General features: G+C 48.4%; 1 protein-coding gene across 15 annotated transcripts in view; it reads left to right on the forward strand.

Moving 5' to 3' along the window:
- The first annotated feature begins 6,760 nt into the window (after positions 1–6,760).
- The window catches only part of CAMK2G (calcium/calmodulin dependent protein kinase II gamma), a 121,701-nt gene continuing 112,076 nt past the window's right edge, over positions 6,761–16,385 (forward strand). For 2 of the 15 annotated variants that reach the window (XM_055797184.1, XM_055797133.1), the window contains exons 1-2: positions 6,769–7,083; positions 8,921–9,015. In XM_055797184.1, coding sequence (XP_055653159.1) covers positions 7,019–7,083; positions 8,921–9,015 — 160 coding nt within the window. In that variant the 5' untranslated portion in view covers positions 6,769–7,018. Of the gene's footprint in view, positions 7,084–8,920; positions 9,016–16,385 lie in introns of all 15 variants that reach the window. The other 13 variants (XM_055797239.1, XM_055797480.1, XM_055796934.1 and 10 more) reach the window with 12 other exon arrangements.

Here is a 16,385-nt window from a genome sequence, read left to right on the forward strand (position 1 = left end):
TATCACATGCTGCCAGACATGCACAGTATTTTACCAAACAAGACCAGACAGATGCCTTGTTCTGAAGAAACTGCAGTCTGAGTCGGATCTTTCAAGATACTGTATGATGGCAGATTATCATGATTTGGTTTCTTTGTAATCTCAAGTGTCTACATACACTTGAGTGTAGATTTGGTGTCTAGCACTTTCATTGTAGGACAATAATCCACAGCCATTAACATTAAGACCTAACTGGGAAGGTAATGGAAAAAGTCTAGCATCTCCCCAAGGACTGTGCCATAAATTCAACCGAGATGACAAGAAGAAAGAATCCCAAGATGTCGATAGTGTGAGATACATGAAATTTATCTCTAATTTGAGTTGAATTCAAAGAAATCTAGTAATGGCCAAATGTTACAATTACTTGGGTGGTGAGAGTGAAACTGGAGGCTTTCCCAGTGATCTGTGCTCCGTTTTACAATGCAAAGAAACAAAATTTGTTATAACTGGCACTAAATTTGAAGTATTTTCTTTTTTTTTTTCTTAGCAGTAGCAATGACTGATCCACAAAACCAAATGGCTCATTTCTCATTCCTTTTGGTTACAGGTGACCCACAGCAATGAGGGAGTTCCTTGTTCTTCATCTTCTCAACACTATGAAAGGCAGCATTCAGCTCATGAGGACTGTCCATCAGTCATCTTTCTTGCAGTACTATCCTTCCCCTTGACAGAGACCTTATTTAAAAGCAGAGGAAGGCCCCACCCCAGGATGCGGCACTAGTTTTCAGTGTTCATTCAGTAATCGGTAGCGTTTGGTATGGTATATGCATCATGCCTTACAATAGTTTGAGTTGGTGGAAGTATCTGGGATATAGGGAGAAATCTGTGTTCATCCTTTATGTAACTCATTGAGTCACGCAATCTTGTTTAAACAAACAGTGTGAATCTTAAAATAGCCCCTGGACATTCCACCACCATGGCCATATTCAATTGAATGTTCAGGATGTTTCCCCACTATCGTATACCACACAGTAACCCTTCAGTGACAGCACAGCCGTCTAGAGACAGCATTAAGCTACACTTGGCACTGGACATGCAGGTCTGTTCACTTGCTCTGCTGAAGCAGAAAAATCTGCTTTTCTGTCATCCAGCCACTGAGGGAGGCAATAAACATGAAACATTTTGAGGCTAAGCACATCTCAGGGTGAATTTAACACACCAGTTATTGTTACTGGGTAAGTATTACAAGAACTCATGGAACATGACCTTGTTGCTGTGTAATTGGTGGGAAACCCTGCTTTTCCCCTGATAAACAATTGACATTGGCCAGTTTCAAGAAGACAGGAATGAAAACTTGACATTCTTTGAATGCAATATTATTAATATCGCTATAGGTATAGAACTAGAGGGAATTGTTCTTACTGCTCAGAACACTTCTCTGATTTCTGTAATCTTCGCTGGTGATTTCTATAGGGTCTTAATGATACATTTCAAAGACTAGTTTAGGTATGATAGAAGCGTAAATATTTTGTGGAACTGATCAGTTAAGACAGCAGCCAGTAGACATTGCAGCTCAGCATTCAGAAATTGTTCAGCGGTGTCTCTCTAGCAAAGAAAGCTTCAAAGAGGAGGCTGGAAAGCCTACTCTTCTGGAGCGCCCTCAGTTTCTAGCCTAGAGCTCAGGCTAGTGTTGGAGGAACTTGGATTTTCATGAGATGAGAAACATAAAATCAGGCTGCTGCAGCCCCTTCTGTATGGGTCTGTGGGTGAAGTACTCAGATTTTCAAGACTGTCCATGTGTTACCTTCCACCAGGCTTTGCCTGTATCATGTGTACTTGTGCAGGAATCTAGTACAGGCTGTGAAATTGGTCAATAAACCTGATATTGATCCCTCAGCAAAGGTAGGATAAGGCTTCAGAGAAAAGACTGTGTGGAGTGAGCTTACGGCAGCTAAATGTGCTGAAAGTGTACTGAATGCTTCCCTTTCCTAGCTGGGGACCCAACCTCCGCTTCTGAAATCCAAAGTCACAAGCACTTCAAGCTGAGAGGAGGATACCTCACATCCAGGTGGCCTGCAAAAATCCCAGTGAAAGGCACGCATGCCCATGAGTCACTGGGGGAGCTGGGAAACCAGGCAGTCTGCCAGTGGGTACACAGGGCCCTGTCTAGAGGCACCCAGGCACTGAGACCCTGCCAGCCCTGTGTCTGAACTGCCCTGGGGGCAGTGACCCACAGCACTGAAGAGCAGAGAGGTACAGAACAGGGCTGGCCATTTGGACATACCTGCTGGTGCTGTCTCCTAACAGGAGCAACCACTCAGTCACATTAAAATAAAACAAATTTGCGATGATATCAGGTTATATGTTTTATGAGCCATGTAATTAACATGCGACACTCAGTGCCATGGGATATTATTGACTTAAATAGCTTAGTAAGTATCAAAAAGGATTAGACGTTGACATGAAACAGAATAGCATATGCACTGACACAAGCTACAATCAAAATTACAAGGGCTACCAATCCTTTTGCTTCAGGGCATATTTTGATCATCATTGTGGGGTCAGGAGGAAAGCCACTCTAATTGAGTAGTGCGCAGTATGCACGTGGGCTATAGTTATATGGCTTTCTTTTCTGGCCTGTTTTGATTCCTTCCTCTTCTCCCTTCTCTGTCTTCCTTTAATGCCCTCCTGTTCCCCCTCCCTCACATTTATTGTCTGGAATAGGTCACTACCGAAGACAAGACGCTAAACTAGATGGATGGCTGAATAGTCTGTACTAATAGGTTAATTTAATGTTTGCTTCTCTCCAGAACTCTGATGTTTATTTCAAATATGAATTTTATATTCACTCGCTAAAAAGTTCCTCTCTGTCTCTCCTTCTATGCATGCTACTTTTTATCAGCCACACCTAGAAACCCATTTAGGCTTATCTGAGTAATGATTTTTCAGAGGTAACAAATGAACCTCAGTTTGGGAGAAGGAAGAGAACAACCAGGCACATTAAAGGAACCTGATTTTTCTGGTAGATACTCAACAACTGCTTAAGTAAAAAAAAATAAATAATAATTGAGAGATCTTGTATTGCATAGCCAACACGAATCATCACATATGAAGAGAAGGGGGGTTTTTCTGTGCACATGACAGCAACTCTGTGGACAATCATGATGAAATGATGCCTGATTTAGGTATCTGCACTTTTCTTTGTAGAGTCTAAAGCAAAATAATTGTTAAGAATTTTAACACTTAACCTTCACCTGTCAAAAAATTCCCCATTTTAAGATGATGCAGTATTTCACACAGTTCTGGAGGTTTCGGTGGTTTATTTTGTATTTTCATTTGTTACTTTGTATACTGAAGAAGTGCCAGGAAGCCCTACATAAAGAGTTGGGCAGGTTGCATTTTGAGTCTTGTAAATGCCTTGTGAGTGATAAGACCTACCTGGAGTTACTCACTCTGAAGAGACAGACTGGACAGCAGAGGCACAGAGAAGAAAATTACTTGATTTTCTGTGGGACCCCGAGTTAACAGCAGAAACCCAGAGAATGTCTATTTAGAAAATATGCCCACTCATTTTGCTTGTTTCTAATTTCTTTTTTTCTTCTTGCCTTCACCCTCTCAGACTGATTTTTAACTTCAATTCTTAACCTTCCCAGGTCCTTTATTTTTTGTTAACGCACTCTCTTCATGTTTGGCATTAGCAGTGCTGCTCCATTCAGCACACTGATACATGCTGCCCCCTGGGCTTATTCAGCCTTGCTGGAAAGATGCCGTCATGCACCTTCTCCAGCATCCTTCCCATTTTCCACAGTGAGTTGAATTTCAGTTGTTTTCTGTGAACTCATTTTGTAGTCCTTCACTCTGCTTCCCTAAAGACCAACACTTCTGTGTTATGGCCTTCCCACATAAATTCTTCAACATGCCAAAGCCAAGCTTAGGCTCCAAGGACAGATGGGCCTGATTCAGAGGCCATTAACATCAGAGGAAATGTTCATTTATGCCCGTGGGCTTTGCATTAAATCCTTTGTATTTTACTTACTTTCTTTAGTGCCTCTTACTCAGCTCCAGTTATTAAAATCAGATTAATCCCTTGCAGATCCCTGACAGTTCAGTGTACTGTATAAGCCAACCTGTGCTACTTCAAAAAATAGACACCAAAACTGCTACTCTGCTAATGTGAAATCTGCAGCTGGCTAATAAGAAAAGCAACGCATTAACTCCAGATTTCAATTCTGCATAACTGAGGTCAGCATCTCACTTACTGTTCATTAGCTGAATTTCCCGTTACCAGCACACAGGCTCTCTCAAACCCATTTTTTACTGTATTTTCTGGTCCCTACAACATTATTCTGACCAGGAACCGTTCAAGATTCACCTCTGTTTGCAGTTTTACTCTCAGTACAAGTAGACTGCTGTGTCAGCCAGAACATCAATATTTCTTTCTGTTGACACAATACTCTTATCCATATTGCCACCCCTCCTCCTGCTTCATTTTGTCTACATTCCTTTAGAAAACTCTACTCCTGTAATTTAGTCTCCCACTCAGTACTTGGTTTAATCAAGTCTGTCACTCAATTTATATCCCACTTGTCGCTTAACACAAGTTTTTCAGTTAGCAATCTGTTCCCGTAGCACTTGCTATGCATAACACATGGCTAGCTTTTCTTTCCACACTTCCCTCCCTGTTCCCTTTCTGATTTCCAGACCTGCCTTTTCCCTGTAACACCTGAAGACGAGAAACTTCCTCTTCTGTCTCCCTCTTTTTATGTTCCTCATGTCTTTTTATGAGACCACTGCAACCAGGGCTTGTGAAATAGGATGGGGTGCTTGGCGCAAGGCACAGAACACTCTGAGTCCAGTTAAAAGTTTTCAACTGCAGAATCTCACTCAGTTTAGCACATAGCTTTAGGTAAACCTCTCCCGTGGCTCTATTTCTTTGTTGTGGCTCGCACCCCTTTCCATCTTCATCATCTTTCCTTGGTTTGTAGGAACACAGGACAAATGTACAGTTAGTTTCTCTCCCTCTGGCTGCTCATTCAGCACAGCAAGCTAAAATCCAGTCTTAAACGTCAGAGTCCTGTTCCAGTCGCTCCAGGTTTTTTAACATAGCGGACTGGGTTGCATCTATCTTGATAGTGCAACCACAGCACAAACTTAACAGCTCACCTTTCCTGCACAAAGAACACCTAACATCACTTTGGATGGTGGAAGTGCAGTGCCTGTGTGGCAGCAGCATTGCTCACCACCACATCTAGGATATCCCACTGGAGCTTCGTGTTATCAGTCAATTCCCCTGGTAAGGACTATGGGTTGTCACATCACTGTCCTCCTCATCTGCAACTCTTTGGGTGGGTCACCAAATGAGGCTGGTGGGCAATTTTAGCTCGGCAGGGGGCAGATTCACTGATTGGCACCTGTTGGATAGATCTTGTGGTGGTTCTCTGAATCATTCTGCTGGGTCAGCAGGTTTCCAGGTTTAAATGCTGGCATGGTGTAAGGCGCAGAATGCTGTTTCATAATCACCTTCTAGAAGTACTGCTTTGTTGTAATGCTACTGTTAGGTTGTCCTACTTTTGCTATCTACTTTCTGCATAGGCTGGGTGAATTTTTTGCCCACTGCATCACTTCGGTGTAGACTTTGCAGCACTGGGCTGGCTGCATTTAACCTGGAGACAGGGAGCGTGTGGAGAGACATGCTGGTGGCTGCTGCCACTGCTTTTCACGTGATTTAAAATAACACGGTGCTTTGGTAGTTCAGTCACAGAGCAGGGATGCACGGTGTCTAAAGTACTTGTTCATTTTCAGATCCCTGGCTTATGGTACACTCATCCGTCAGCGCGTTCGTAACGCAGCTCGTGCTGCCAGTCGCGGCGAGGCCGGCGCAGTCCTTCGCGCTCTGGCTGTGTCAGTGACTGTCCTATATAAATCCGTGTATTAAGCAGATTTGGCCATTGTTCAGACGGGGAGAGACTCACTTAAGTAAGGGGAAAAGGCCCCGGCCGGTGCCGCAGAGCCCGCGCCGCAGGCAGCAGAGGCCGAGCCGCTGCCGCCCGCCGCCGGGAGGCTGGTGGCTCCGGGTGGCTCCTGCCCTGCCCTGCCCGCCCCACGCCCGCGTCCCGCCGCCCGGCCCTTCGCACTTGGCCAGGGCTCCGCGCCCTACCGCTCTGCCCGGCGCCAGGCGGGGCCGTCCTCGGGGACCCCCACCCGCATCACGGCTCGGGCGGGAGCAGGGGGCTGGGGGTCCGCGCCCCGCTGCCCCGGGAGGGTGAACGCAGCGCCGGGCCCCGGCCTGACTGCGGGCGGCGGCGGCCGTGACCTGCCTCCGCCTCCTCCTCCGGGGAGCACGCAGGGGGCGGCAGGGGGGGCCGGTCGCCCGCCACTAGCCCCGCCGACGGGCGCCGGGGTCCGAGCGGCGCCCCCCCGCCTGCCCTGCCCTGCCCTCCCGTCGCACGCAGGAAGTTCACCCGGCCGCGGCTCTGCCCGCCCCGGCCGCCGCAGCGCTCCCCGCGGCGGGCAACTAGAGGCACACCCGGCGGTGCGGCGATCGGGGGCTCCGGCCGGACCCCGCCGCCTGCGGAGCGGAGCGGGGGCCGCAACCGCAGCCGCCCGCCCCCGACCCTCGCTCCCGCCCTCCCTCCGCGGGCGGGGGTAACCGACTGCAGTGGCCGCTCCGGCGGCCGCGCCCCGGCTGCAGCCCCCCGGGCGGGCGGCGGCGCTGCGGGAGCCCCGGGAGCGCCCCCGGCGGCCACACCCCGCGGCGGGCCGGGGCCGGCGGAGGGAGGGGGCCGGCGCGGGGTGTCTCCGAGCCAGTTCTCGCGGTGCTGGCCAGGCTCAGCCTCCTTCCCCTCCCCGGCGAGCGGTGACTGTGCACGGCGGAGCGGGGAGCGCCGAGCCGGGCGCGGGGGGAGCCCGCGCCGCCCTACCGAGCCAGGAGGGAGCCCGCCCCGGCAGCGCGCCCGCCCGGCACGGCACGGCGCGGCACGGCTCGTCCCGGCCGCCCTGCCCCATGCCCCAGCGGCGCTGAGCCTCCCGCAGCCCGAACATGGCCACCACGGCAACGTGCACCCGCTTCACCGACGAGTACCAGCTCTACGAGGAGCTTGGCAAGTACGGAGCCCGCGCCGCGCCCCGCCGCCCGCCCCGGCCCCGGGACCCGCCGGCGCTGCCCGGAGCCTCCCGCGCCGGCCGCCCGGCTCAGCCGGGAGCCGGAGGGAGGATTAGCCGCGGCGGCTGTAATCCGGTTCTGCAACCCCCCGTCCGCCCCGGCGGCATCGCCGCTGGAGGGAAAGGTGCTCCTGCGGCCCCGGCTCGTCCCTGCCGCCGGACGGCGTGTCCCCGCGGGCTGCTCGCCGCTCCTGCCGCCCGGCAGGTCCCCTCTGCCCGCCTCGGGACGCGGCTGCCGCCGGCCCCTGCCGCGCCGCCTCCCCGCCGCACGCTCCCCCGGCCGGGACGCGGCACGGTGCCCGCCGCTCTGCGATGCTCCGCGCCCCGCTTCCTCGTCCCTGCGAAGGGACGGGCTGCTGTTGCACCGCGCTTCTCCTGCCCTCCCGCCTTCCCTGCCGCTCCGCACTTGTCTCTGCATTGGCAGACCTGCTGCTGCACCCTAGGACCAGGGCTCTGCAGGGGCACCCCTTGGGACAGGAAAGCAGCGTGGCAGTGGCCGGGGTGGGATGGTGGGTACAGTGCTTTCCTGGGTGCTGCTGCTGCTGCTCTCCCTCTCCCTCCCTGCACCAAGCGCTGGGCTCTGCTGCATCCCTCTTCTCCAGCCCCGTGTCCCCGTCCCTCCCCACGATGCTGCAGCTGTGTGTCACCGGGCCCGGGCCCCGGTGCTGGTGCTCACCTTGCTGCTTATTGGTTTGTATGTAGAGGTTGAGGAAGGGGAGAAAAAGGCAGGACTCCGCAGTATCAGGAGGATTCAGGCTATTTTAGGCTCTGTAGGGCTAGCTGTCTTGTGGGGCCCTTGTGCAGCTCCTCTTCCCCTTTCTTACACTTTTAATATGTACATTTGTCCATAGACATGGGTTCATGTTCCTGGTCTGAAGGACTTGGAATTTTCTGCCAGTTTTCTCTTATTTGCCCTTTTCCCCTTTTCAGATCTCTCCTGTCAAGCCAGTTGTTACTCTTTTCCCACCCTGTTTTGTTGGTTTGGGTTGTGTTTTTGGTGGTGTTTTTCTTTTTCTTTTTTTTTTTAAAAAAAGAGCGACTGCTTTCAAGCACTCATCTGTGTAGTCCTAGAGATGTTGAGTCCCTGTCTTTTCACCTTGGTCTCCGTTGTATCATCATCTTTCCTCACAGAAATCCTTCTTCCCCCTCTCTCTGATGTTTTCTCCAAGTGGCTTTTTGGAATAGTTGTAATTATATTAATAGCTCCAGCCTGAGAAAATGCTCAAAGCCTTGTAGTTTCCTACCTACTTCCTTAATAGGTGCACACTTATCCCCATTTTGCAGGTAGGTAGAGAGATGTAAGAGAACTAGTAACTTCTGCAAAGTGTTGCAGCGATTTTGTGACCGAGCTGGCACTTGAACGTGGGAGAAATGAGTCCTGGTTGTGTGATGTAACTGCTGGGGATACTGTCTTTGGGAGACGGACTTACCGGCTACTGTTTGCAGCATCGTTCTGGGCTGCTTGTTTCCTGTTCATCAAGCCCTTCATGTTGTGTTTCTGTGTCCGTCTGGTCCCTCTGTCCCTGCACAGTGTGCTGTTCTTACCGTGCTGTCTGTGAGGGGGCTTGAGGGGTCTTCAGGGGGGCTCAAGTACCATCTAGGCTAGGTTCTCTTTGTTGATCAGACAGATGTGCTGTTCATCAGAGTCTCGTGTGTGGTTTCCCTCCTCTGTATGTCTTCTGTCCTGTCCTTAATCTGGTTAGCTCTGGGGGTAGAAATTGCTGCTACTGTACTCACATTTTCAGTTTCATAGCTCCTACCCTCTTTAATTTTCTTCTAGGGGAGCCTTCTCTGTGGTCCGCAGATGTGTAAAGAAAAGTTCATCACAGGAATATGCTGCAAAAATCATCAACACCAAAAAACTGTCAGCCAGAGGTTAGTGTCTCGACGTACCTTTCTTCCTTTTATTAACAGAAAATACTTCACTGGCGTTGAAGTTTTAATAAGTCTAAGCGTTCTGAAGTTGCTTGTCTCAGTCGTTATTTCAGCGTTACAAAATAATTGAGGTGTGTGGCAAAGAGGAGATAGAAAGGAGGTAGTGTAGGATGATAGAAAGATTCCTGTATCTGGCAACGGATGCTCTGTGAAGTGTTGTTGTCTTTTTTCTCTTTGAGATCTTTCTTCTGCAAGCTGAGCTAGAGGTATGTTTATAGAAGGTTTATTTACGTGTGTGTGTACCGATCACTCATAATAAAGAGAAATGTTGCAGACTGATTTTGCTGAATGTGTTTCCTACCTAGGAGATCTGTCTTACCAGAACAGATGTTTTGGGTTTGGGTTTGTTTTTTTTTTTTTGAAGGGTAGACGCTGTATGCCTTGCTCCTTTCATGCTGCAGTTAAACGTGGTGTGTTTGGAAACTAACGGATTTGTCTTGTAAGGCAGAAGTAGGTTGGATGAAGAAATCTTGCAAATTTGACTTCAACAAATTAGAACAAGTATTATTATTTTTTTTGCTTTTGTTAGTCCTGGAAACTTCCAAAACCTGAAACCAGACTGTAGTGTTCTGAAAAGAAAAAAAAAATCTTAACTCTTCTTCCCCCAAGCTCTTGGTCTTCTCTTTTCCAGGGACGTATGTATGCACAAAGGGTAGTGTACCTTGCAGTATGCAGGGAATGTTTATCTTCTGCTGTGTAGGGAATCCCTTACAGGGATTAAAGTTGCTTCCTGGGCGGGGTGGATACGGGGGAGAGTGAGAGAAACTGAACTCTGCAGTAAAAGATGCTGAAAGCAGAGTGTGCAGCAAGTTGAGGTGCCAGAGGCAACTCTTTGTAGGAAAGGTGAACACAACAAGATCTAATGCTTAGAAGGCTTTCAGATTTGGCAAAAATTAATTTATTAGGCCCTCGACTAACTTGCTAGTTGAATAGATGGCTTAGTAGGGGGGTTGACAGAAATGGAAAAAAAAAAAAAAGCAGGAGTAGGAGGCAAATGATACTGATAAATGGTTTAGAAGTGAAGAACATTTTGCCTAATCCCTATAAAAGAGAAAAATAGAATATGTATTTGCCTTTTTGCTGGAATACAAAATGTGATGATAAGAGCAGAAGACTGCTTAAAGAATGGTGAAAAATGCATGGAGAAGTAGTGTCTGCTGTGCTGTAAAAGTTGTGGTCAGTTGTGGGGGTTTTTTTGGGGAGGGTGGGGTGGGTTTGACTTGTGGAATTAAGCATGTGTGATAATGTGTTGTTTTGATATCTAGCCTGAGTGAGGTCATGTTGGGGACCAGCCAGTGGAGCCCCAGATTGTTCAGGAGGTGGCTGCAGATCCTGTGGGAATTGGTGTCCTCTCCATGGTCAGGTGACAGTGCCCGCTGATGTAGGTAGGATATCCAATCTCTTGAGTTCAAAATTAGTTCAACTTAATATGGGAGAGGTTTGAAGGGTGGCTTTGCTTTGCTGGTAGCTGTTAATGCCGTGTTTGCTCCGCAGAGTTCCCCATCCATCCTGTAGCAAAGACTACAGTTCAGGAGAGCCATCTTCTCAGATGCTGGTGGACACAAACCTGCTTAGAGAAGGGAGAGGGTAGCTTGATAAACCCATTGCAAATGAGAAACCGTTTCCTTACAAAGGAAGTGGCATTGAAATTAAGTCTGGAAATAAGAAAAATGGGGAATACTGCAGAATGAATATAGCTTAAACAGAATTCAGAAATGTATTAGCAGAAGTCCAAAAGTACCAGAAGAACTGATTAAGTCAGTTTTTAAGTCTTTGGGCACCTAGTCAGTTACAGAGGGAAAAATATATAGGTTCTAATTGCTTTTCATGTCAAGGTGTTGACAGTTTTATGACCCAGCAAGGAGGACAAGTAAGTATGGGTGAATACAGGCCATGTTTTGATCTACTACTTAGTTTCTAGATTTCATATCTTCCTATAAATAAAATACGTTGAGGATACTAGCTTGATCGTCAGCTACATAACTTGAGGCAGCTGGCAATGATTTACTTACAAAGGTAGGTAAAGTAGGTTAGGTGGAGTGCGAGTGTGGGGAAAGCCAAGGAAGGACATAGATGTTTCTGCTAGTACAGAAGAGTGTAAAAACCAAGGGACTGATCAGGTTTTGTTGAAGTCTTATCTGAGGACTAAAGAATCTGCGTTTACAGTGAGAAGTGGATGGTGACTTCAGCTGAATACATAGGTTCCTCAGTTATTCCAGCTGTGTTTGCTGATGGCTCAAGTGGTTAGTGCAAAATGGGACTGAATATTTTCATAGGAACATAGTGAATTCACCTCGGAATAGGTCTTTAAAGCACTGAGGGAAAAATGTGTGCTATTTAGACATTGCAGCTGTAAATCAATGATTAGGGAGATTCAATTCAGCAACCTGAAAATGAAAGTCTCACGAAAATGCATTTTAGAAAGCTGTCTCCCACAGGAGGAGAATCACAGTGTTAATTCTGCAGTATCCTGGATATATGTTGCCTGATGCTTCCTTCTCCCGGGGGGGACACGGGCACGTCTCTGTCCAGCAGTACATAGGCAGGGGGCTGTCCTGCACGCCCAACTGCATGCCTGCCTGTTGTGCAGGTTAACCCCCCCAATCCTGACCTGCCTCCCATGTTGTTGACTTTCTTCTGGGCTTGGTCACAGCGCCAGAATATTCCCTCATGTGGGGACACCCTGCCCCTCTCCAACTCAAGTGTAGCTACATTTGAAATTTGCAGAATTTGAACTTGCGTAGATGCTTGATGTAGTGATGGCTTCCGCAAGAGTCAGTGTCTGGCTGCTGCTGAGAAATAAGTCTTGCCCATCGCTACTTTGCTGAAGTTCTGCCTGCTGTATAGTGCTTCCTCTGGTAATGTACAGGGGAGTGGTAACAAAACCTTGCTCTCCTCCTGCAGTACTTCTTGTTACCTGTATTTTTCAAGACTGTTGATGACGAACTACTAGATAGCTGTCTGGGAAGTGCTGAATAGCTTGCCGTAGGTAGCAGAGAAGGAGGAAGAGGAACACTTCAGGGTGAATTGTGTGCATTTAAATGGTTATATATTACTTGACATGTTTATCAAACTTTTCTTAAAGCAGTAAAGAGTTGAAGAGGTGTGGTGCTGTTACAGGGCTTCTCTGTGAAAGCAAGGAGGATGAATGTGGTGCTGGTCTTTGTGAAGGGCAGTCTGAACAACTTCAGTCTAGTAAAGCTTCACACTTCGTGAAATACAAAGTCAGATGTCGAGAGGAGAGTCTCTGTTTCCCTGTTGTCTTTGATTTTTTGGATGCCTGTTCTCTCTCTGTTTTAATAAATCCTGTCAGTAAGAGCTGGTCTAGATTAAAATTTATATTTCTGCTTTAATAAAGTATTTGCTGTTATTCATCATTTTTTGGTGCTTAAGACTGCCCAACAAAGAGTATGCTAGGACCTTTAACGTTAAATAGGGGCCAAATGCTTGTGGAAAGAGAGGGGAAACAGACTTCACCGTAGTCAGCGTTCAGCTAACATATAAGAGCAGCGGGTATTACACATGGGGGAAATACAATGCTTCAGTCATGTGAAATTCCTATGGGATTGAACGCATGGGCTTTTACCAGAGCTACGGGTAGAGGGAAGTAATAACTGTAGTTTTTTGGAAGTTGTCTTGTGGGTGTCACCAGAATACTTCCTAAACATGAAAATTCATAGCAAGTAGTGCTTCGGTTCTTGGGCAGCAAAGTTCAAATAAAGTAAAATTGCTTGCAGCGATCAAAAGGATCAAGAGAGAAGCAGTAGCTTTAGTAGCAATAAGGAAATATGCAGGACTTGACTCTCCAGCACATGCTTTTGAGAAAGTCCTGCGCTGGAAAGGGGTAGGCAGAGCTCTGTCCTGTGGTAATTTTTAGGATGTTTATATCAATAGTGTATAGTGATCCTATCACCATGTGTAGGATTTTGGGGCCTTTTTTTTTTTTTTTTTTTTTTTTTTACGTGTGGGGTAGGAGAAATCTCTGTGCATTACATCTATTGTTAAATTTTGTTTGCTGCTGAAAATCTGTGTCTTTCAACTCTTGTAAGTGACATCTCTGGATTAAAAAAGTGAAAAGCAGCTGTCTTGGAAGTTAGACAGCTTCACTGCTTTCTCCTTACTGTGTCTTTGCTTTTGCCTGTGGAACAGAGGTGGATTCTTGCTCTCCATCTTTCCAAATCTGTGAATCAGAAAAAAAATTGCAGTTTACAGAGTTATTTTGTTGTTATTCCAGTAGGAGATTATGTGGATTGTGGGAGGAGCAGGGAATTACTTCTGTGTATCAAACCCTGACAGGATAAAAGCTTTCTCTCTGCACTTCCAACTCAGCTTTTTTTTCATACATCTCGCTCTTGTTCTGGCTTTCAGTTCCACAGTGGTCACTGATTGGGGCTTTACACTATGTTTTGTTGAACGTGTCAATACTAGTTTCCCTGGCCACTGAAACATTGAGCTTGAATGCGGCAGTGGAAGTTGAGCAACGTCAGTCCTTAACCTCTATCTTGATCTGCTCTGTAAATGTTCTTCGCCGGTGTTTGAGTTAGGACTGTCTTGTGGCTGCCAGGTTTGAAGTCCCCTGTGGGCTCCAGCACACCCGCTTGAATTGGATGCGTGCAGCGGTGGTGCACTGCAGCCCGGCAGATCCCTGCCAGAGCGAGGGAGCCCAGCACACCCGTCACAGATGGCTGAAGCGCAAATCTGAACCCGTGTAGAAATGTCCTGTAATAGGTGTCCTCGCTGCGTGCCTGTGGTTGTCAGCTGGGGACAAACGCCCTTTATCGGAGAGGACGGCAAATCAAACCCTGTCTGCTCAGCTGTACTTGCTGAGCAGCCAGATCGGGTCTGGTCATTTGGTGCGGGAGAGGAGCTGCCCTTCCCGCAGGGTGGGCCTTGGGCTGAGTGTCAGGAGCTTCCCCGCACCCGCACTGCTCCTCCCCCTCCCCTCTGCTGCCTGCCCGGAGTCTGGGAGATGCCGTGATTAGGGAGCGTCTGTGGGAGATCATCTGCAGCGGCGGCTGGGGATTTTTTGGAGGTGTTTGCGCACGTGGAGGGGTTGGAGGGATGCAGGGAGCAGAGAGTGCTGCCCCCCCGGCCCCCGAGTGGTGCGTGTGGCTGGGGGCTGCCTGGCAGGCACCGTGAGGGGCTGGGGGCTGCAGGCGAGGAATGGGCCGGGCGGTGGGCGCATGGGTAGCGAGCGGCCGAACTCTCCGCTCTGCACCGCAGCACACATGCGTGCAGCGGGGGGCGGCGGGGGGGCTGCTCTGCTGATGTCAGAAACTGCAGCCCTCTGCCTCCCGCCAGCAGCCTGCCTCCCCCTCCTCTTCCTCCCCACCTCCGCCTGCAGCCCCCTGCTTGGGGGAAGAGGGGCTTGAGCGGCGTATGTCACCAGGGGAAAGAAATTACACTGGAAGAGGTGTTTGGAGAGTAGGAGGGGTGTGTGTGAGAGGAGAGACCCTGACCTTGGGAGCCTGGGGAGGGGGGGCCGCCGAGGGTCAGCCTGGTTTTTTCGCCTGCCACAGCACATGGATACGGCAGGAGAGCGCCCTGGCGTGAGAGCCAGCAGAGATTGGCGGGGTGCGAGCCGTGGGAGCCTTGCTTTTGCTGTCGCTCGCGATGGCCAGAAGCTGGCTTCCTCCCGCTGTGGATGTCAGTGGTGGTTGGGGTTACCCCAGGCTGCCTCTCAGTTTACGCTGTATATTTTATAAAGGAGCTGGAACAGAGCAGACAGGATTTCAGCTCGTGTCTGTCTTCTCAGTGGTCACATTGAGTATTAAATTTCCAGCATTAACAATGAGGAGGGGGGGCAGTGGGCACACAGATTGGGCAGGAATTCCTAGTGCCTCCACGTGAGGTTGGAGAAAGGGGCTTGGCGAGAGAGTCAGGTTTCTTGTTTTCCCAATATAAACTGGATTTGTGTACGGCAGAGATGTGATTAGACTAACTCCCGCACGTGTCCTGAAGCCCTTGGCTCTAGATCATTTACTCTGATCAGCGAGCCACGATTGAAATATTTCCAGGTGTCCCTGCAGTGAAGAGCGGGATGTCGAGCTCACTGTAGGTATTTGGGGCAGGGAGAGCTACTTGGATTTCTTGTAAGAAAGATCCAGTGCAAAAGCTATGGGGTGTTTTTGTTGGTTTTGGGGTTTAGCGTGGAAATTTCACTGCCTCCAAATGTAATCCTTCTCTGGACAGTACCAAAGCCATCACTGCCAGAGGAGGACTCATCTGGGGATCATAAAGAAATTAATTTCTGGAGAGCACTTTTCCCCCCCGCCCCCAGCCAGTGGCTTAGCACCACTAAAGTTTTAAGAGAGGGCTATGAAAATCTTTTTGATCCCTTCTATGCCCTGGAAGTATTTTAGTTTTTCTGTCCCTGCAAATTGGGTGAAGACAATTTTTTAAAAGGGAAGTGCGCTAATATAAAAAAGTATCTCTTCACTGTGGCACCTATGAACACCATCTATCTGCCTCACAACCCTGACAACCAGGGCATCGCCCCCCTTTTCATTAATTCTGGCCTGTCGCCTCTTTTGATGTTTCAGGTGTTTCTTTTTCTTTCCTCTGTACATGAAACCTCCTGATTTTCAAGATACCAATTATAATAATAATTTTTCACCGAGGTAATAGACTTTACCAAAAAAATGTTTATTTGCCACTGTTTGACTATAGAGTGAGCTATTGCTGTTGGCTTGGCCAGGAGAAGGGGGCAATATCAGCCACCACCAGGATCACCAGCACAGGAAAGAAACCTTCAGTGTTGTAAAATGAAATGTGGAGTATCTCACCTTCTGTGTTTGCCTGCAACAGATGTGATGTCAGTGCTCGGTGTAGTCAGCTTGGGGAAAGCAGAGGTGCATCGGCTTCTGAAGGGCAAATGCATATTTAAAATTTTGAGGTCCTCACAAGATTATTACTTTTTTTTAGTGGTTGGAGGAAATATCAAGCTGTAACTTAAACAACTGTAGTTCCTGTTGGCCCTTATGACAGTAAGTTTAATGCTTCAAATTGTGGGGTCCTGTGAGTTAGGCTGACCTCAGGTTCCTTTTTGTACCTTCTTAAATTTACTGTCTATTGAAAGATCACTCTATGTTTTTCTTACAACTCCCCAAGCATTCTGGTATTACTGGCTGCATGATTTGTGGAGAACAGTGGCAGAATATTTCTGAAGAAGTGTGCTGGCAGTACCTTAGAAGTAAGATTTTTGAATACTGAGGGTAGCCAGAGATCAGTGGAGCATGGTTTTAGCTTTCTGGGGAAACAGTCTATAGTTAGGTTTTAATTCCTCATAGCCTTTTCTACTTGTTACTCTC

Source organism: Falco peregrinus, chromosome 1 (assembly GCF_023634155.1).
Source record: "Falco peregrinus isolate bFalPer1 chromosome 1, bFalPer1.pri, whole genome shotgun sequence".
Lineage (NCBI taxonomy): Eukaryota > Metazoa > Chordata > Aves > Falconiformes > Falconidae > Falco > Falco peregrinus.